This window comes from Stylophora pistillata, chromosome 5 (genome assembly GCF_964205215.1).
Source record: "Stylophora pistillata chromosome 5, jaStyPist1.2, whole genome shotgun sequence".
NCBI classification, from domain to species: Eukaryota; Metazoa; Cnidaria; class Anthozoa; order Scleractinia; family Pocilloporidae; genus Stylophora; species Stylophora pistillata.
In genome coordinates, this window is record NC_142523.1 from 7,996,971 (window position 1) to 8,019,861 (window position 22,891).

Consider the following 22,891-nt stretch of genomic DNA (forward strand, 5'->3'; position numbering starts at 1 on the left):
TAACATCTCCGAAGCACTCTGTCTTTCACATATACGCAAAAATGAACAGGAAAAGAGCCCCTGGAACACAGCCCAGAATGTCTAAAAAAAGAGTGTCAAACAATGAAATTGAGTCATGCGCACAACACTTGAACAATATTATTGCAGATATGGGATGAAGAATTTTTCTTCGTAGAGGGCAGCTGTATTTATGCAACTTGCAAAACAACATTAACAAAGTTTCATTTCTGGGATATTGGCGACTCTGATTTACAGAAAAGCATTGTTACGTGATATTCATTTAAATGAATATTGTGCATTGCGAATGATACGTCCGCAGTAGAGAAGAGAAATTAGTAAATTGTGGGTTAACGAACGTTTAGCGTTCATGAAAAAAAAATAACTGACTTCTCTCGGGTATTGATGAGTCAAATAAAAGCCATTGTTTCTGCGAAAACAACGCAAATCTCGGCGAGAATAACAGTTATCAATACTGCGCATATATCGACCACATTGGATTACGAGTTGCGTCACACGAGCTGTTTTCGTTGAAACGACATCGAAGGAAAATGTTTTACGATTCCAAGTCCAGTATAATCTTCACGCTGTCATTGGTGATTTCCATATTAACTTGTTTCTTCTTCAGCAAAGGGAACGCTTTCAGCGTTGTTCGCTCTATAAAGCGAAACGGTATGGGTGACGTTGATTCATTTTCCAATCCCGTCTCGACGTGCAGTCCTGTGGAATGTTTACGTGTTATTGGAAGTGCTGGCTGTAAACCTGGTGATTGCTGTATTTGTAAATGTAGCCCCAGTTTTCCGAATTACATCGTCCATAGAGGAACTTGTGTACAGACTGAATATGTGGACCCAGGTAAGACTCTATTTCCTTTGATTTTAAAGAAATACTGAGCCTGACGAGCCGAGATGATGTGGTGTCTAGCGCTCACCTTCTTCTCTGCTGTATGGGTTCGATGGCATGACCCTTGCTAAGTTTATTATTAATTTGGTCCTTGATTTGAGAGAATCTTTAAGAGCGCTGCGGTTTCCGCCCTCCACAAAAGCTAACAGGCCAAATTCCCATTCAACCAGGAAAGATGGACGCCACCTCGTAAATTTGCCTGGCTAAAATTCTATTTATTAATTTATTACCTAACAAAGCGTTACATTTCAAAACCTTGCTTAATTAGCCCACATAATTACTTTTTCCCTCTTGTGTTCATGAATTGTTTTCAATCTTGCTTTTTGGGTGTTTGGAGGGCGCGTTTCTAGAGAACTGCATTAATAGAATATGACGCGATATCTTCAACTTGCACGGATTTAGCAGCATTTAACCGACTTTGACAATGAAGTGACGTTATGAAACCTTAATCTGTTTATTCTTCTCAAATACGATAGAAAACATACATTTCTAAAGGATATATAACTTCTTACTTCCGTGTTTGATAATTATCGTTCATATGACGATACTCTCAGGGAATGGCTCCATATTTAATATTTCGATGAGTGAAGAATGCGTTTTTGTGCGCGCTCTAAAAGTGAGAAAACAGTGATTTATTTGACGGGCGTAGGCAAGGACCGCAAACATTTATCGCTTTATTGCGGTTTTGTGTTGCTCCCCGAAGTTCAATTCAAGTTAAGAAAAAGGCATGTTTTCTGGTATATTCCATGTCACTGGCCAACGGTCCTTCGCCTACTGCGGTGCAAAGCTCTGGAATGATCTAAGAGACAATGTTAAATCTTCAGAATCGATCAAACTTTTTAGGAACAAAATTGTTAACCTACTTTTCTCTGATTAATCTATGAATTTGTAATTAGTATATGATCCATTGTATTTCACTTATTTTTAATGTTATTTATTATATTAGTTATTTGGTAATTTATTTAGATATTTTAGCTATTTAGTAGCCTTGTGCGTGAAAAACCCTTTTTAGGGAGTTACAATAAAGTACTATGTATGTAATACTATTTATGTATGTCTGATACACATATTTTTAATTTTTTTGTCATTTTTCTCCAGTTTCAGCCAAACGCTTTTTCCGACACTGACTAGTTTTTATACGAGACGTCGTCCGCGTGCGACGCCCACTATCTATAAGAAGGGGACAAACAAAATTATTAAAAACACGTCGTCCTTACATGAATTTAAAGTGAGAGACAAATCAAATTCAAGACCACTTGAAGGAGTTGTAGATGTCACTAAAGTGAAGAGAGGGAAAGCTTTGCCGAAAAAAACGAATTTTCGTTTCCCTTTAAGGATTTCGCCTGTAGCTCGATGAACATACAGTTACTGACGATGCAACATCTTCCCTTTGTAATAACATGTAAATGTAGAGTGGGGTTCAAAGTAAAAACGTGACTAAATTGCTGTCGAGGTTCCTTTTTTTAGAAGACGTGAAAAATGTTCTCCAGGAGAAAGTTAAGAAATGTCTATGATTTTAAAACGCACGTGCTGAGCAATTGTTTTGCTTATTAGGTCGTTTCACTTAGTTCGCGTTGCCGTCGCCGTCGTGGTTCTTTAAATTCCTTAATGTATTTTCAGCTGCAAAACTTGGAAAAACATAACTAAAGAGCAGGAGACCAACATCATTTTATTATTTGCAAATTTTGCTGCATTTTTGTGGCAAATTCACTATGATTACAAAAAGAAAATTATAACCTGCAAATTTGATGACGTCGGGGAAAACAGAAACTGGAGCAGGAAGAGAGAGGAATGAAACTTGAGACAACAACGGTTCTTGCTTAAAATATCTGTACAAGTACAAGCAGTTTTAGTTTTTTTCAGTTTTGACCAGTTAAAGAAAACGGGATGATCGCAAAGTTGTTCCGGATTGAATTCCATGCTGTGGCTATGATCCAGCGTCTTAGCAAACAGTTGTTACACACTATCTTGATCTTCGTTATAACTGTGGCCTAAAGCTGCTTAGATTCGGATTGGTAAGTGGTGAAATCTAGGAGTTTTCAGACAAAAGACTCGTGTTTGACTTACGCTTAGTTACTTTAACCATTTGACCGAGACCCTCGCCCGCAAAAAAATCCCACACAGTGAAAACACTCATTATTTAGTTCTTATTAACCGAGCGGGAGGTCTGTATGGGAGAATCTTGACCGAGGTCACCAGTACAGACCTCACTGCATTCGGTCTGTACCAGCGACCGAGGTCAAGACTCTCCCATACAGACCGACCTAGCTCGGTTAATAAGATGTTTATTATTTGGCTGTGTCTTAGATGCCACTTTTTTATATTCTTTGTACCTTTTTTTCTAGACCGGTCTAGATGCCGGTCTAGATGGGAAAATCTAGACCGCTTTCAATATTGATTTCAGTCAATCAAATTCGTGAATTCGGTAGTTCCTAGTCGTTATGAGACCATAGTTAGTAGAGGGGACTACTAACTATGCCTCAAAGTACCATTTAACCCTCAAAATGGTCATGGTATAACGGCCTGAAATGTCAGGAGCTTTAAAAATCTCACAAGGAAGTCAGAAAGAAAGAAATGAACTGAAGGCTTGCAATTGTTTTGTCACATTTGTTTTTTTTGTTTTGTTTTGTTTTATCAAGCGTGCGAAATGACCACTTTACCATCAGACCCCCTGATGGCTGTGAAGGATTTTAGTAGGACAGGAGTAGTTTCCTTTGATGTTATGATTGATCACCCACACCAGTGTCCTGGTATTGAACTTAAAAGGTGGTATTATCAACTGGACACGGCATTGTGGAATGAAGGACCAAGCTCATTCTTTCGATTAATTCACGACGGCAGGAGTACAAACAAATGGGACTTAAAGGTAGATTGAGAAAATTTGATTTCCTAATTCGTCTTATTTCAGAGACATGAGCTTCTTTCAGAGAGCCGGAATGTATTACAGTAACTCGTACTTGAATGGCGACACGCATACCAGCACACCTTTAGCACACCTTCATACCAGCACACCTTCAGCACACCAGTCCATCCAATGAAACAGCATTCATCAGTCTTATCTGATGTTGTCACAGCAGGAGACGGATCAAGTTTTCTGTAATTACTCTAGACCAGTATATCAGTCGCTGTATCGGTCGAGAGTCGGTCGAGAGTCGATCGATAGATGACCGATATGTCTGTCAACATTCGGTCGACACCTAGTCGAGATTTGGTCGATAGTTGGTCGAGAGTACCTACATAAACATGTTCCGAGGAACAACATATAACAAACCATATAGAGCACAATGTAAACACTGCATGGAAGAGAACAATGCAGACACTGCATGGAAATTCTACTTTTAAAAGCTTTCATTTACATGAATTTCACGCCCCAGGTTTCATCCACTATCTCAGAGCTAATGTGTTAACCCAGGCTTACACGACTAAAAACAACGGTACCCCACCCCCCCGGAAAAAAAAATTTAGTTAGAAAAAATTTAACTTTCGTTTCTACGATGACAACAACTGAGTTTCCTAAACAGACCTCAATTTCAGAGCCACCTGCTACAGCATGATAAACAGTACCACGTGACTGATACTGTCCTACAGCTTTCATCTTGAATATGGCCACGCATGCACTGGGGTATCCCCACAGGCTAAAATATGGCCACGCATGCATTGGGATATCCCTCACAGGCTAAAAGTTTTCATTCATCGTATTCGTTTTTCTTGATCGAAAATCACATAGTATGTCTTCTTTTACCTTCAGTGGGATAAAGGCCTTGAAAGAAAATATCATGGACTTATACTGAGCTTTGATTTTCATTGCGTTGGACAACAATCAAGACTCGGATGCTTGTTGGTTAAGTCAAAGGGAAATTATAGTCTGGCAGGTATTTACCCAAAGTTTATAGGATTAAAATAAGAGACTGGTTTTCCTCAAAGGCCCTAGGGGCTGCGTGTGGCTGCCTGTGAGAAATATTATGGTATAGATCTTCGGCTAGAAAAGAGACTTGTGCCCATGAAAACGGCTGAAATATATCATTTTATCATATAACCCGTTTGGCCTCACCTTCACAATATCATAGAAAACTATAGTGAAAGATGACGTGCGCAGCACGTGACGGGTTGACGCGAGCCGGTCCAGAAAAGCCCTTCAGCCCTGCTGTCCTCACGTCACTTTGTTACAAAAACTTGAAGGAAAATAGAATGAGGAAAAAAGGCGCGATTGCAAGAAATTGGGAGTTTCTTGTTCTGACTAAATAACAACTAAAGGAAAAGTTTTAATTCTAGAATTTTTTTGCTCGTGTGGTTGCGAGTGCGCGTCTATTGCGTCCTTTCTAAGTTGAAATTTTTAACACTTAGTGGTCGTATGATAAAATGCCTATAATTGGCCTACACTCAGCAAAATGACATAGTCTTAAATGGATAGAAGAGCGTTACAGAGCTTTGCCGTACCAACGACCTTATGGAGAGCACTGTGTATCCGTTTTCTAATTACGTCTAATAACGAGAACGATCTGAGTATGGAAAAAAATAGGAAATTTTTTTTGTGGAATATGGCTTTTATATTCTTTTGGGCTCGAACAATGACTGAATTATTGTTTGTGTCCTGGGGCAACTCAGTTCCATCCCCCCCCCCCCCCCTCTCCGCCTGTCCATGCAAGGGTATGAATGGGTACTTGGGTTACTGTGGGTCCTAAGGAAATATGACGAAAGTCTGAGGGGTAACGCTACAGTGGAATGGCAACCAGTACACCGGTACTACTTGTCACCTCATGCATCCGGTAAAAGCTAGGTGAGATAGGCCTTCTGATCCCAAAGCAAACTCAGCTCTTTTAATCACCGCTACATACTAATTTTTTCACATAAGGATCATCCTCAAATCCACCTTCCACAGTTGGACCTAGTCACGTCACGATGGTAACAGAAAGGAAAGATAAACCAACTGGTGGCTCACCTGGAACAACGGTAAATTACAATAGTAATTTATACAATAGTAAATTACCTGGAACAACGGTAAATTACAACAGCGCGCGCTCTGATTGGTCAATTATATGTCTGCTGTTTGCGTATGGGTGTACGCTGCGGACTCTTACGCTTCTTTCGTGCTTAGCAACCTCCCGCGTGCATTCATAACTCAATAGTGTACGCTGTGGTCTTTAACATTTCTTAAAATAGCTCGTTCATGGTGTTTGTTTGGTAAAATAGGTTGTAAGTAGTACGTGTTGCCTTACTATCTCGGAAGGAAGGGGAGGGTAACCTCCTTTCTCTTACCAATCCTTCCACCCCCTTGGTGAAAAAGTTCTTTTTCAGACATCGCTTTTGAGCTATGAAAATAGCAAGGTGAAACCACGTGCGTCCACGAAATCGCGCCCATACGAGTAAGATAACAAAATTATTAACAAGTATTTGAAAGATATCATCAGTAATAGTATAGAAGTCAACAATAATCGATACAGTTTTTTTTATGATCGTAAAATTCATTTGTCCTTTAGAGACAACACGAAATCAGTTGTCATTTTGAAGCTTTGTGCTCTACGGTCATAATCACCTCTCGTGATCCTCGCTCAGGTTTGCGTGGACTTGCACGACATAACCGCAGTAATACACATGGTAAAACTTGACTAGCGACAAAGTGTGCCTCTGGTCAACCGCTCACTTAAAAAGAGGTTTAAAATTGTTCCAATAAACTACACGTATATTCTGGTGCCTTCTTTCGTGTATTTTTTCTGTGGCTAAATCTCAGGATTACAAAACATTGAGCAAAATCAGAAATGTTACATTTTTTTCGATAAAGGTGTCTGGTGGAAAACCCGACAGATTTCCTTTATTATAATTTGGATATATCAACAAAGTTGATATGGTAAATTGGCCACCGTAAAGATTACAAAAGCTGACGTTTTAAAGCGTTTTGAGCGTTAGCCCTTCGTCAGAGCGAAAGACAAAGGACTGATGCTCGAAACGTCAGCTTTTTAACTCTTTACGGTGGCCAATTTACAATTTCAACTTAGTTGATATTACCAAATTACCTTGTTACCCCCACCGAAATAGCACCAAAGTTTCTTTAGAAACTTATCCCCCTTCAGTATTAGTGTTAAGTGTATGTCATGCCACAGAAGCCAACAGAATTACAGATCACCCCTTTCATTTTGTAACCTAATCATTGTTGCGTAATCAAGTCTTTAGGTAATTTTATCCAGTTACCGGTGTAATTTAAATTTTATTTAATATATAATGATTAGAACATCTTTAATGGTTGAGGTGTCACTATAAAAAGACCATTGAAAGAAGGAGACTGAAGTGCTAAAATAAGCCATTTTTAGACGCGTTCGGCTAAAAGTGTCCCAATTTGTCAACTCCCCGGCCTTTAAATCGCTTTCCCAGGCACTTCGATTACTCAAGTATTCTTGTTTTACTTTTTCTTGCCTCCAAAAAGAAAGAATACTTGTTGATGTTGTTTTCAAGTGATAGTGGCAAATATTTTACTTACAAATAGGACACCTTCAGTATCGGAGGAAAATAAACGAAACTTCTTATCCTTTCCTAATTTGTCCTTGTCCAACATCTCCGAAGCACTCTGTCTTTCACATGTACGCAATAATAAGAACACAGCTTCTGAAACACTGACCAGAATGTCTAAAATTTTTCTCAAGTTTCAACCATATGCTTTTTCGGACACTGACTAGGTCGTATTTCTAGGTCGTCATTAAAACGTATTTCCGCGGTGTCGTAGAGAGCTTTTGCACAGCAGCCATGTTGGATGGCAGGAACAATGAAAATATTTTGCATAAGAAAGAAAAAATTTTCCCATGGGTAAAATAATCTAGTGTTCCTGCCATCCAACATGGCTGCTGTGCAAAACCTCTATACGACACCGCGGAAATACCTTTTGGTGACGTCTCAGTGGTCATTGGTTGTCAACTTGAACACCCAATAAGAGTTCTTTGTTCCATGACTCAGACAGCTTCTGAATATAAGATATTCAAGTTGTTACAATACAAGAAAAGACATTACATATATCTTATTAACCAAGCGCGAGGGCCGGACTGGGAGAATATCGGCCCGAGGTCTTGATAGTACGAGACTGAGGACCGATATTCTTCCAGTGCGGTCCCGAGCAAGCTTGGTTAATAAGAGATTTATTATACGACTGAAGTTCAAAGGGACACAAGTGCGGTATCATTCGGGACCATTCGGGACAGTGCCCGGTCCAATACTTAGAGAATATTGGACCGGCAATAGAGCAATTTGATTGGTTGATTTTAGTTATTGGCCCTCTGACTGCCAGAGTCGTGTAATAAAGTGCTTTATTCACATAAATCAATTAAATTATATTATAATAATTATTTTACTTTACAGTACTGTTGTTTGTTCAGTAAAAATTTTTTTTTCTGCTAGTAGCAAGATGGTAATGTTACTTTGTGAATCAGGGAGCAAAAGAAACCAGAATTATTCTGTAAGATCAGTACATTCATAATGTTGCAGGTGGAGGTAGGTTAGTTAAGAAAGATTGGAAAAAGTAAAAGGACAAAATAAAATAACTAGTGAGGGAAAAGAAGCCTAAAAAAAGACGGGCTATATATTATTTATGATCGTGATAGGAAACAATTGCTTGTCCGGAAAGTAAAATAGTTGTCGCTCAGAAAAACAATAACAAATGTTGAAGTGAAATTTACTATCATTAAAATGGACATCTTAACTCCACGTTTAATTTTTTTTTCTTCAGAGTTCGCGTCGTAAATCAGCCTCTCTACCTATGTCGCTCCACGTCGCTTCGCAATTATCTGAATCTTTTGGAAAAACCCTTTGCGAACTTTACAAACTAACTTAGATACTAACTTCAAGATACTAGAGTTCCAAAGTACTTATTCATAAAAAAGAAACGAAAAGGTCACTTGCACGTGAACTTGTCGCATTGCTGGAATTCACGTGCTACGTTCTTAAAATGTTTTAGTGGGCACATACAAATAAGACACGACACCTCGGTTTAATCTTCCCCTAGTTAAGGCCAGTTTTTGTACTGCTGGAAGCTTCACTCACACAGGACGAAATGACTAAATTAAGTGTGCTTAAAGGTAACTTAAAGGTTAACATTAGAAGTATTTAAGACATCTTTAGATGACATACGAAAGTTCTGAAATGAATCTTTAATGCAACTTTCAGAAGTCAATTAAAGTGTCCTTATGAAGTATTTAGTTAACACTTTAAGATCAAATGAAAGCAAACCTAAATAACCACTTCATGAACACTTTAAGATCACATGAAAGCAAACCTAAATAGCCATTTAATTGATTTTAAGAATCCTCTTAATTCTCGTAAACTCAACTTTAGTCAACTAAAACTGCTATCGTAAAGGCATCTTACAGGTTACTTTAATCTTTTGTTTCTCTTTAAGTACTGCTTAAAGTTGCAGGTTTTGTTGTAATTCATCTTTAGTTGTACTTTCAGATTTTCTTAAATTTCAAGTTTTGTTAACATTGATCATTAAGTGACCTTTAAGTGCCTCTAAAGGATGCGGGTTTCTCTTTCAATTGACTTTTGATTTGCTTAATCACACCTACATTTATAACACAATAACTTATAAATGGGCAACCTTCAAATTGTTAGGAAAAGAGACATCACACATTCAAGTAATAACAGTGTTTGAAATAGTTTCATTCAAAACTCAATTGTTCCCCTGAGAAAACATAAACCCACAATGAAGCTGAGGATATTCTATTCAAGCCCCATACCCATACAATTAAAAAGAAAGAGATGGCCAAATGTTTGAATTACTAATTGCCATACTTTATTAAAATTGTTTCTCTTTCATTAGTGTATAATATAATCTCAGTCATGTAGGTAATAGAATATTTACCAGTATAAAAGTATGACAAATACACAATATAACTAGTTGTAATAACACACTACACAAAAAGCTATTGATTCACAAATTGTAATCTCAAATCCAGCTACTAAGAAATGATTTGAAATGATACTTGTCTAACAAAAAAATATAAGTTCAACTTATCAATCTAAAAAATCAAAAAAAATTTTTCTTAATCGACTTCAACTTGCAATATAACTATCAACTATCTGCTACGTTATTAGATTTGTAATACTTAATAAATATGATCATATACCTTAATTTCTTTTAGTACAGCACTGGTAGAAAACAGTTCTTCTTCTAAATGCAGCTGAAACTTTGATATACAAATATGATGTGTACATCCATATGGAAAAAAGTATCTCGTGTGGAGGAAATTAAATATAACATTGAAGAATTCACAATCACTTTAGATAATGAGACCATAAAAATTGCTAAATTACATATTCAGTGAAAAAGAAGCCTCACGCAGGCATGTAAAAGAACCTCATTCTAGACTTTCTATCTAATAATCTGGATATTTTGTACATTTTCGATTTGACAATGAATGAAAAGCTAAGTATGTTATATATCCCAGAAGCGCTCAGGCATTACTATGAATGCCAGGACTTTAGCCTGGGTGAACCAGAAACGATAGACAACACTTCCCTATATTGACCATGAATAAAAAGCTCAGTATGTTGTATATCCCAGAAGTGCTCAGGCATTACACTGAATGCCAGGACTTCAGCCTGGGTGAACCAGAAAGGATAGACAACACTTCCCTATATTGACCATGAATAAAAAGCTCAGTATGTTGTATATCCCAGAAGTGCTCAGGCATTACACTGAATGCCAGGACTTCAGCCTGGGTGAACCAGAAAGGATAGACAACACTTCCCTATATTGACCATGAATGAAAAGCTAAGTATGTTATAATATCCCAGAAGCGCTCAGGCATTACACTGAATGCCTGGACTTCAGCCTGGGTGAACCAGAAAGGATAGACAACACTTCCCTTTATTGACCATGAATGAAAAGCTATGTAAAACTTTGTTATATATCCCAGAAGCGCTCAGGCATTACAGTCAACGCCAGGACTTCAGCCTGGGTGAACCAGAAAGGACCATGAATTGACCATGAATGGATTGACCATGAATGAAAAGCTATGTAAGTTATATATCCCAGAAGCGCTCAGGCATTACACTGAATGCCAGGACTTCAGCCTAGGTGGACCAGAAAGGATAGACAACACTTCCCTATATTGACCATGAATGAAAAGCTAAGCATGTTGTATATCCCAGAAGCACTCAGGCATTTTTCTGAATGCCAGGACTTCAGCCTGGGTAAACCAGAAAGGATAGACAACACTTCCCTATATTGACCATGAATAAAAAGTTCAGTATGTTACATATTCCAGAAGTGCTCAGGCATTACTCTGAATGCCAGGACTTCAGCCTGGGTGAACCAGAAAGGATAGACAACACTTCCCTATATTGACAATGAATGAAAAGCTAATCTTAGAAATATGACAAATAAATATATATCTCAGAAGTGACCAGGCAACACTAAACAAAATAATATTGTTACAGGATAAGACTTCAAGAAAATAGATTTTTTTAAATGAAACAATGTTGACTATGCCTTACTACAATGGGTGCACAGAATTTAAAAATTAAAATGTTACATACTGCAGGCAGAGCACATAAATTAACATCACATGGCTCCTCTTCAAGGAGAAAGACCAAGTCATCTCTTAACCCCTTCCATCTGAGACAGACAGAAAAAAAACGGTGAATTTAGTTTCCACCTTTATAATCCAAGCTTACCACATTTTTGCTGGTAACTGGGTAAAAGTGAAGAACAGCTCCCCTAAAAGTCTGTCGGCCGGCAGTATACCAACTGTCCATCAAACTAAGTATCCCAAGTGAGATTTAAAGACATGTATTCCAATAGAAAGTGAAATACCATACTGCAAGCTGGAACTTTTTATGCATGTCAATGCAGAAATGCAGAGTTGTACCTACCCCCCAATATTTGCTTTGCTCTTTAGGAAACACTCAGCAAAGGCTTCCCCAAAAGGAACATCAGGAGAGGCACATTCCTACAAATAAATTGCATGTATCACTCAATAATGAATTAACTGAGCTAAAGTCATATAATGTTCACGACTAATGGTAGCTATATAATCACTGTTCACCACAGTCAAGAAAGCCAAGAAAGCTCTCACTAATTGATTATAAATAAATTGCATAACAAATACCGGTAGGCTGAATATGTTTTGTGTTATTGTATAATTCCGCTGATGCATGTCATTTAGCATTGCAGGTATAACCTACCTTAATAACTTTGCAGAATACACAGCACTCTGTGTCCAATGCTTGCTTGCAAAGTTCATTGATATATTTTTTGGCATCACCAACTCTTTGCTTGAGCAGCATTATCAGTGTTTTGTAATCAAGAGTAACTGTCATGAAAAAAGACAAGAAGATAACAAGAAGTTGAAGTTAAAATAGCTACACCAAAGATCTCAAATGTTATACTTTCCCAGATATTTTCTAACACTGCCAAGCATAAAATGGATTCAATAATTACTATCACGTAGCTAGACATGTAACATAACAATATTGCAAAAATAAAAAATAATAAGATAAAAAAAATATAAAGAGTCAAGATTGGCACACACAAATAACCTGGAAATTTAACTTTAAAGCATCTTCCATTAACTACTATTCCAGTTTTCTCCATGGCATCCCTCTGGCGATTTAAATCTTTTATCGTAGAAAAATAGAAATGAAATAAATTATAATACTGTCAAGACCCTATCAAGGAAACAAACCCGAAATTTCTCCTAAAGTAGCCATAAAAAGTGATCATAGCTAGAAGACTTAGAGGCTCATCTGGAGGAGAATGAAGCAATTCAACCCTTCGAAGTTTGAAGGGATCCATAACTGCACTCGACCGCGGGAAACTAAACATTCCCGCTTTTGCTTACGCATATCAATATGAAATCCATCTCCAAATGTCAATAAGCCGATCCAGCCCCTAATAAAAAAAAGGCTTCATTGTACCCAGCAGGAACAGAGATAATGTAAAAATTCAAGCAACTACTCAGATTACTGCCAGCAATTATCGAAAAAGGCTGTCAAGGTGATGATGGAAACTTATCCGGTTTATGATGTCACTCCATAGCAACCAGCCTTTTCGAATATTTGAACTTCTGTTTACCTGTGGCTCGTGATGTTGGAGTATTTGCCAAGTTATATAAATTTGCTGTATGTCTTTGGTGATTCATTGCTAAGGTGTAATGTATGCTTTGTTGAGGATCTACACTGAACTAAGTGTCTCAGAGACAAGAAATAAACCTGAAAATTTTAGTTTGCAACATATTTAAATTTCTGTAACATTTGGGAAAGTTAGTATGTAAGTTAGGAAAAATTAAAAATGCACCCCTCCTCTTGTCCTAAATTTGACCATGTAATGAAGGTGCTCATTAGGGGTTTAATGGTATCTAACCATGTTAATGAATGTGAGTTCTATGACAACATTTTTGTTGAGGGGAATGTGGTAAAAGACACGAATTGATGGTAGAGACTAAAAGCAGGGGTATCATTAAGGGCTCGGCAATAGACAAATTGACCAACTGTAAGCACAATTTTGTGTGGATATGTTTTCAAGCCAAGGCCTTCACTAAAACTCAACTACAAAATACAAAAATTACAAAATTATGAATAACTTCCTTCACACGCTTATGAAAATGTCGAAGAAGCAAACAGCAATGAAATAATTCCAGATATAAGTTCAGTTGACAGCAATGGAACAGCCGATGCAAGTAAGCTTAACATTTTTGAAGACAACAAACGACCCTCTTGTTAATTTAAAAGGTTGAAATGTGCTCATGTTAGATTTGCAAAGCAAGTAAATTGATGTACAAATAGAAAATTGACAGAGGGAAATTTTTTCTATACCCTACATTTGTGATCAGTATTTAATCTTGTTCAAGGACACAGGTTTAAATACCACAGTAAAGAGGATTTTTAAGGACATCATGGTTGAGAAGACCCCAACTCACTCTGTTCGCTCACCTACATATATGTTAAGTATCTGTCAATTTGGACAGATACTTTGCAGATATTTGAAAGAAGTTCCTACTTATCTGTGAAATATCTGCAACTGAACACAATTGCAGATATGCTGCAGATATGAATAACACCATTACAGACATTATGCAGTACTGTAATAGATATGAGACAGATATATAGTTGCAGATACCTTACAGATCTGTCCATTTGGTAAGGGACAGTATGTTCGAGATCTTGACCCAAGATGGCTTTTTCACTGACTTCAACTAAACTTGATTTGGTGTTATTGATTACATTTTGCCTGTCACAGCGTTTCCTTCCACTCCCAACAGTATTTGAGTAGCTGGCATCAATTGTCATTCAAAACCTGATGAGATATCACAAAAATATTTTTAGACCAGTGTTCCATTGTGAAGAAGCAGCAAAATTTTTACTTGTGAGACCCTCCCTCCCTCCCCCCCCCCCCCCCCCCACACACACACACACTCACATTTTTCCCGCCTTTTCCCATCCTCACTGTCTTAGCCAGGAACTACTATGCACCAACCTGTAGAAAGTGGTCATGCACTGTATATTTAACACTAGGGACCTTAAGAAACCACGACGGCGACGGCAACGAGGACGTGCAAAAACAAGAGATCTAATTGGCAGAACAATAGCTCAGCACGTGCGTTTTGAAACTTTGTACATTTCTTAGCCGTCCCATGCAAAGCAACAACGTGAAATCGCCAAAATTTGCGTCGTCTGCGAACCGAAACCGCGACGGCAAATTATTTTAAATTCCATTTGGGACCCAACGGCTACTTTATACGCCATGCTGAAGTTGAGCTGTGGCGCTGTATGAGACAGTAAGCTCCTGGAGCCATTTTTTAAATTCTAACTAAGAGTAAAAATTTACTTTTAAATCGAAATTTTCCTTGGCGTCGCCGTCGTGGTTTCTTAAGGTCCCTACTGACTATTATGCTGTAGATTAAGGTAACCTTTCTTTCATGGACTCATTCTTTACACAGATAGCAAATGAAGAAACTACAGAAACCAACAATCCATTGCCGACTGGTGAAAAGTCAAAAGCCAATGACAAGAAGATCTGGATACCTGTATCCTTGGGTCTGTCTGGTGTTGTTCCCATTGCCATTGTTGTAGTGGTGTTAAGGTGTCGAAGGAATTGCAAGCAGGAAACAACAGGTGTGTAAAGAGGCTTCTGTTCGCCTCACTGCAATGGCTATATTATGAATACAAATTAACAAATGGTAAACACCACAGCGTACACTATTGAGTTATGGTGTACGCGGGTGGTTACAAAGCACGAAAGAAGCGTAAGAGTCACGCGAGGCGATAGCCGAGACCGATTCTAGCTCCTTGAGTGCTTAGCAAACCTCTCAAGTGCATCCATAACTCAATAGTGTTCGCTGCGGCTTTTGCCATTTGTTTTATAACATAACATTGATACATTGTAGCAAAAGAGTTTTCTTTTATTTAACAAATATTACGTGACCAGATAAAACAAGCGCGCGCGGAAAACTAGTCTTTGGATGATTTGCTCACGTCAGCAGCGTACATCCATGGGCAAATCGTGGACGCTGAATGACCAATTAGAGCGCGCGCTTTACTTTGGTTATTATAAAAAAGCCTTTGAGTTGATCAGCTGATAATTTCTCAATTGATATTGTTCTCTATTCTCATCACTTGTTGTGTTGATATTGTAATGTAATTGTAAGGAGTTGTCTTGGTCCCTCACGGGAGTTAAAGGGGTTAACATCAGTGGCACACCATGCTATAACTAATAATAATAATAATAATAATAATAATAATAATAATAATAAAGGTCTTAATTAAGAATTATTGTGCAAACAGACGTGCAAAAATTAACATGAATAGAATGAATAAGGAAAAAGAAAAGGTATTAATTACTATTGAAAAGACATCTATTAATAAAAACTGATTTAAAACGTCTTGTCTGAACCTTAGGCAAAATATAATTATGCGACCTAGTTCTCAACTGCCGTGTTCTCTGGGGAGGTAAGAGATCGCTCAACGCAGTGTTGGTGGAAGAGATCCTTTGCCATAATTTCTTATCTCTATTACAACGGATATCCAAGATACTGTGTTGCTTTAAGCAGTAACCCAGCTTATAACACCTGGCAAAGAGCTTATCAACTCTACTTAAATATTTACTATAAAAAGCACACCCCCAGACCTCAATAGCATATGTAAAAACTGAAAGAATCAAACTTTGAAAAAGTAAGTCCAAATTCTCAATAGGGTAGCCATAATATTTACATATATTCTCAAAATATACAACCTACTGCTAGCCTTACTAAGTAGATAATCAATATGAGTGTCCCAATTAACTGGCACTTGCTCAAAGGTAACACCCAATAGTTTCAGTTTTTCTTTCCTCCCTATGATCTCGAGTGGTTCAGGAGGAGTCTTGGAAGTCTTTCCTCGTAAAAGAAGTTCCCATGTTTTCGTCAAGTTGACTTTCATGCAGTTCTTCTCGGACCATTCAATAAAGGATAGGACTTCCGTTTTGGATTCATCTAAGCCTACATTTGCCTCGATTGGTAAACTAATAGTTACATCATCAGCAAATTTAACTAGAAGATTCTTATTAGTATTAACAGCTTTGATATCGTTAATAACAATAGAAAATAAGACCTAACTTAGAACAGACTCCCCTAAACATATGTCAACAACTACCCGCTCCATACAAACGACTTATTCACGACATAAACATCACAAACGACCGAAAAATAACGACCTACCTTTACCGACAGATCGAAACAGACTAATCACGACCGACTTACGTCACTTCAGTCTTACAGCCAATAACATCACGGCAAAACCAACCGATCATTTTACACGAACTGGAATAAGAACATTCTACTGACAACAATCATTCACTTGACTCTGATGATGACTTCCGCACAGGTTGTCGAAACGTCAGTCACTACCACCGACAACAGTCCTTCCCAGGACTACACTCACCCGGACGATCAGACTACACCTTCACATTATTATTATTATTATCATTGTTATCATTATTGACCTAGATCATATCTGTTCCCTCAGGAACTCCCTTAAATGAAAGAACACTCACTCGATCTGCCGAGACTTCAGAACTACGCTTCCCTGATCAGCGACTACTAACACAAACATCCTTACCAACCCCTGGCGGTACCACAAGAATCCGGCCGGTCAGTTCCCCTTGGATGGAAACTGAATTTTCTCATAAGAAGCTGGTTAGGGCTAAAACCTCCTTGCCGAGGACAGCGGCAACAATGGGTTAGGGTTAGGGTGCCTATTTCCGCACGGAACAAATGATCGACGTCATAATGCATTGCAAAGCTCATCACTTCGGTGTTTCCATGTTTAGATAAATTTGCGATCGTCTTCTGCTTTCTTTCCGTAGTACCCCTCAGACCAACTTGACGGATGTGCTAGAGTTGAGGATGTGGATCCACAAACAGAGGATTTTGAGTACGATTATGCTCGTGTGGAGATCGATCCGGTTAAAATGCGCAATATTTTCCGGATTTTGGGAGGCAATGACGCTGTCGACAATATTCCGAACACTTGCATGGAAATAACGATTGGCGATCTGAGCAACACCGCATCCACTCCAAAACCCATGGTCAGGAAATCGTCGCCCTCTCAGTCATGCAGAAGTGATTTTGACTGCTGTACGTATGAGATTGTCGCAGAAAGAAAGAGTGGCTGTTGCTTGCCCGGAAATGAGTGTCTGAAACCGCAGAATTTGCGTCCACCAGCTTCTTATGAGAGTTTATCTGGGAGCCGCCCTGAGGAGTATGAAGAAATGGGGAAGAGAAGGAGTGTGATGATGGTGGAGGATCATGAGTCAGCTGAGATTGAAGAAGACAACGGCCACGAACACTACGTGTTCAAAGCTGTGGCTGAGTGAGATGAAGGTACAGGATCTTCTTTCTCTGGATTATCAATTCTGAAAAGCTGACGTTTCAAGGGCTAACTCGTTCGTCTGAGCAAAAAGAAGCGACGGAGCTGTAACGCTTGACACGTCAGCTTTTCGAAATTTGCTACACATGGTAACCAAGCCTTATCCGGTTACAGCTGATAACCAAGGCCCAGCTGTTTGCGACCAATTAGCGCTAACCCAGCATTAAACTTTAATCCAGGTTTTTATATTTCTCTGTTCAAGAACCGTTTTGGGATAATTTTCGTGCTGATTCGCGCTGATTCGCGCTTACGTAGCGAAGCGTTACGTAAATTTGAAAGCTACAGATGCACAAATGACCATTTTATTTCTGTAATGGTTGCCCACGGTAACATCGGCAACAGTCAAATTAAACTGCAAAGCAAATGAATGAATTGCGTTTTAAACATTAAATTACACTCGAAGGGCTAAAATATTCGCAAAGAAATGTTACTTACAATTCTGTTGGGTAAACAATACATCTTCACACGGCTCTTCACATGTTCTTTTAGCCGATGTGTTAGGTTGTTCTTAGACAAGTATTTAAATTCGTTGCGCCCTTTTATATATAAAAAAGATAATTCGTCCCCAAATTCTTTGCGACTGTGTTTTGGCGTCAAAACGTAACAACTACACAAAAAGTTATTTACTTAAGTGTACATTGAAGTTCCTTGTATACTAAGTGCAAATTAGTCGCCCTCTCGGTCGTGTAGAAGTTATTCTGACTCCTGTGCGTTTGAGATTGTCGTGGAAAGAAAGAGTGGCTGTTGCTTGCACGGAAATGAGTGTCTGAAAACTGCGCAATTTGTGTCCAGCAGCTTCTCATGAGAATGTATCTGGGAGCCGCCCTGAGGAGTATGAAGAAATGGGGAAGAGAAGGAGTTTGATGATGATGGAGGATCATGAACCAGCTGAGACTGAAGAGGATAACGGCCACGAATACTACGTGTTCAAAGCTGTGGCTGAGTGAGATGAAGGTACATGATCTTCTTTCTCTGGATTATCAATTCTGAAAAGCTGATGTTTCGAGGGCTAACTCGTTCGTCGGAGCAAAAAGAAGCGACGGAGCTTGACACGTCAGCTTTTCGAAACTCGCTACACCGGGTAACCAAGCCTTATCCGGTTACAGCTGATAACCAAGGCCCAGTTGTTTGAAGGCCGATTAGCGCTAATCCAGGATTAAATTTTAAACCAGGTTTCTATATTTCTCTGTTCAAAAGCCGTTTTGGGATAATTTTCTCAATTATATGTAGAGCATTCAATCATCAAATGGTGGACAAGTGGAATAAAACTGAATTTTCTTTTAGATCTTTCAGATCTGAAATCAAATTTCACGTCAGCACAACGGTTATCTTAACCCATCTTTGAACTATGCTGCCCAGTTTAGTGTTTTACTTTCCCGCTGATGCAGCCGGATAATAGTGGTGTAAGACACTATAAACAACCTCGTTCCTTTTCCTTTTGGTTTGTTCTCTATATTTAAAAGGTTTCTTTGTGTATTTGCTTGTGTGTTTCCTGTTTGCTCAGGACGAAACAATACAGCTGTTTTTACACTAGTTTCTTTCCTTAGCAAGAAATTCCTTAGAAAGTTTTTAGTAGCAGAGTTATTCAAAGAATATGGCGAGTCTTTCCATGTCCATCTCCTTAATCCAAGAACTTACAAACTGGGCTCCAAGTAAGAAGACATGGCAAGTGCAATCCTCTCTGATATAAAACACATTTTCTGGTTTTAGGGACAAGACAAGGCTGTTTTTTCCCGCTCAATCCCTAGTCTCCCTCGCAGCCGTTTTTCTTTTTTTTTATGTCACGCAACGCTCCCCCAAAAGAACGGCTGCTGACAACCGAACAACATTCCTTTCTCCGAATTGGCCAATCACAGCTCGGGTTCCATTTTCAGGAACCTTTTCGCGCCAGACTCACCTTTTGAGACTCGTCCTATCAGATATCGTTTTCTATCGCGATCCTCATGTGGAAAACACAAGACAAATGGCGGTGCTTGAAGGAGCTTTTCGCAAAGCGTCGTCAAAGTTCAAAATTTTCAAGCTTAATGCTCACCAGAAGCTTGCAATTAAAAAATTTTAGTCCAGAAAGAAGATGTTTTTGTTAAGTTGCCTACAGGATCCGGGAAATCGTTAATATATCAAGCACTCCCGCTCGTGTTTGACCATGTTACCGATGAAAGTGGTCATATTATTGTTATTGTTGTTGCGTTGTACCAACGTGCTGAAACACTCGATAATTCGGTCCGATTTCCTTTACCGGTGATAAGAAGCCACGAACATAACTAATCGGCTTCGCTCCAGCTAGCAGCGGACTGGCAAATGAAGAAGTACAAGTAGTGTAGGAGACGTTGGCCGACCTAAATTGCAGTGTTCTCGACGCTTCGCCCGGTTTGTTGACGGCAAGCGCGCGCTTTTTTCCTCCTGATCTCCATCTGTAGGTCGAAGCAAGCGTTTAGCCCTTGGCCTAGATTGAAAGGCGTCTTGCATTTCCTTTTGATTATTGATGTAATTTACTGTTTCTTATATATTCTGACTTTTATAATCTGTAGTAACCTCTTGAAATAGTGCGAATAAAGAGTTTCAGTTCAGTTTTTAGCTTCTTCGTCTACTTTCTCAGTTGCTCGCTGAAACTTTAACAACCGCTCAAACAATCTAGCGTTCGTGTCGTTGGCGTAGCAGTTGACGTCTATGTTAAGCGTAGATTCTATAATTTCAACCAAATTGTGAGAAGTTTTGCCAAAAATATATACTCTATCTTTACCAGGGCACAACGATGAACATGTGAAACATTTCGAGCTCTCATCGACAAATTTCTTCAGTGTTTCTCCCGACATGATAGCTAGATCATCTGCCACATCCACATTTTCGCGTGAAACCTTTCGTCGTTCAGATTTTCTGGTATGCGATTGGTCTGTTCAATAGACCGCGAACAAACCGCAAGGACAATGAGAAACGAATGTAATTCGGTTGTCAGCAGTCGTTCTTTTGGGGGAGCGTTGCGTGACATCCGAAAAAACGGCTGCGAGGGAGACTACTCAATCCCCTGCCTTCCTAATCACTCCACCGAATTTCGGCGAAGTTCGCCGCGCGGGTAAAAAAAAAAAATTCAGTGACAAAAAATGTCGTTATTGCACCGTGGAAGACTCTTGAAGTGACGCCTATGCGCAACAGGAGCTCCATCAGTGCATCAGCGTCACTCCAAGAGTTCCGCGCGGCACGCTAACAGCAACTTTTTCAATGGTTTTTTTTTTTTTTTTTTTTTGACTCGCGCCACTGACTTCGCCGAAAAGGAGGGACTGTTAGCTCGTAATCTAGAAAAGCATTTGATGTTAATCTTTCATTGTAATCCTGGCATTTGACACTAGCAACTGGTTTTCTCTTTTTTTATAGGTGACACTGATGATTTACACTAAACGTTGACGGAAAGAAGTAATGGTTAAAATTACCCTTACAACCGTCATTGCCATTATTATTATTCTTCTTTAGCTTCATTGCGTATGATACAGTTGTAAGGTTAGGAAAAAATTATCTTTCAGCGACATAGATATGTTACTACATTAAGATTTAGTTTTACTTACCACGAGAAAAATTAGTGAAATATAAATAGTTTCTAAAGAAACTCCTAAACCATATACCAGTGTAGTATTTATAGATTTTAAGTTGACGTCTTTGTACATTAGTTCATTTGCATAAAACTGATTTTGCTTTCATTAAACACTGATGTATCATTTGATAATGATTTTCTTGAATCTCTGCTGATACAAAATTGCATCTTTTAGTGGCTACAAGTGGGACACAGTCTACACTTTATAGTGTTAACTTCGTCGTAGACATCCACTATGTGGTACTGTTTGTTTCATCTTGTAACGATAGGATTTTAAGTGATCGAGTTTTTATGCTGGTGCTAAAATACATAAAAATTCAATGTAGAAACGGTGAGATTTTGCTAAGCTCGGGAAAGTGTAAGTGCTACCGGTTCTCATTCAGTCAGCCGTAAACAGCTGTCATTATATCATAACTGTAATTAGTGTCAAACTGTGACCGTCACCCGTCATGTCCTCTTGTGTAGTTGTTATCCACCAGAACTTTTCGAAAGTGATTAATCTTGTAAAAAAGGTGAAATTCCTCCCTAGCCAATCGTTGTAGTAGATTAAATGATCCTTTAGATAATTCATAGCATTACCTAGTCCTTTGTACATTAGGCTCAAATAGAGCTGTTTTGTAGAACTTTGTTTGGTCGAGCCAGTTCTGGCCAAGAGAAACTCAGCCAGGTCAGGTCAGGTCAAAAAGCTTAGTACACATTGCGGAATAAATCTACGTTGGAGCCATCCTTTGTTGTTGTTAGTCATTGTCTCAAGGATAGTCAGCAGCCGTAATAGATCCCGCGGGCCTTCCCGCAGCCAGCGAGTGCACCCAGGAAATCCGTTTCTCAGAGGAAGTTTATAGAGCTGTTCCCGTCCGTCCGTCCGTTTATTTGTGAAGGCAAAATCCTGTTTTCAAAATCTCTGTCTCACGATCTAACATTGAATAAAGTCATAAGTGTTGGGGAAATAAGCACGCTTTCACTATCTTTCTCTTTCATCCCCACCTTCTTGGTGAAGTTATTCAAACCTGAACGAGGGGGGCTTTGGGATATTCGGTTTTGCGTTTTGACTGTTTTTTTGGATCGATTTTTCGGTTTTGGGCCAGAAAGGTTCGGTTTATCGGTTTTGATGTTTAGAGCGGTTTGCGGATTTTACGTGTTTTTGCATTCGGTTTTCGGTTTTCACGAAAACTCTGATGCGGTTTTCGATTTTTCCTTTTTGACTCCTTTAAAGGTGAAAATGTGGCGGTTTTGTCAGGTTTGTATGCGATTTTCGGTTTTGCTGCCTTTTTTCGTCGGTTTTTCGGTGTTGGAGGTTTTTTCCTCCGGTTTTGCGGTTTCCCAGAGGCCCCAATGCCCTCCTCCTGAACTGTTTGAGGATGCGTTTCATCTCTTACGTTCCAACATTGAAAAAAAGTGAAAAATGTAGGGAAGATAAACACCCTTCCGCTCTCTTTCTCTTCAATCCCCACCCTCGTGCTGAGGTTATTTAAACCTGAACTGTTCGAGGGTTTGTTTTATCTTTCAAGTTCCAACACTGATAAG

The 22,891-nt window shown here is 38.9% G+C and overlaps 2 protein-coding genes across 8 annotated transcripts; one reads left to right on the forward strand and one right to left on the reverse strand.

Annotated features, from left to right (window-relative positions):
* The first annotated feature begins 33 nt into the window (after positions 1-33).
* On the forward strand, positions 34-22,096 carry LOC111319724 (uncharacterized). Of its 6 annotated transcripts, none has more exons than XM_088760500.1 (9): positions 34-852; positions 3,540-3,766; positions 4,649-4,772; positions 5,753-5,850; positions 14,820-14,994; positions 16,882-17,051; positions 17,222-17,738; positions 18,577-18,738; positions 21,154-22,096. In XM_088760500.1, the coding sequence occupies exons 1-7, from the start codon at positions 549-551 to the stop codon at positions 17,729-17,731; spliced, it is 1,608 nt and encodes a 535-aa protein (XP_088616626.1). In that variant the 5' UTR covers positions 34-548; the 3' UTR covers positions 17,732-17,738; positions 18,577-18,738; positions 21,154-22,096. The 6 variants fall into 6 exon arrangements, with proteins under 6 accessions (XP_088616626.1, XP_088616628.1, XP_088616625.1 ...); XM_088760502.1 differs by having other exon boundaries at positions 36-852; positions 5,780-5,850; positions 18,580-18,738; XM_088760499.1 differs by having other exon boundaries at positions 40-852; positions 18,580-18,738.
* Positions 9,648-13,964, reverse strand: LOC148730068 (uncharacterized). Of its 2 annotated transcripts, none has more exons than XM_088760506.1 (4): positions 12,421-13,964; positions 12,067-12,194; positions 11,755-11,831; positions 9,648-11,218 (listed from the first exon to the last, which is right to left on the reverse strand). In XM_088760506.1, exons 1-4 carry the CDS (start codon positions 12,473-12,475, stop codon positions 11,161-11,163), a joined length of 318 nt encoding a protein of 105 aa, XP_088616632.1. In that variant the 5' UTR covers positions 12,476-13,964; the 3' UTR covers positions 9,648-11,160. The 2 variants fall into 2 exon arrangements, with proteins under 2 accessions (XP_088616632.1, XP_088616631.1); XM_088760505.1 differs by lacking the exon at positions 9,648-11,218 and adding an exon at positions 11,322-11,497 and having other exon boundaries at positions 12,421-13,956.
* Positions 22,097-22,891: the final 795 nt, after the last annotated feature.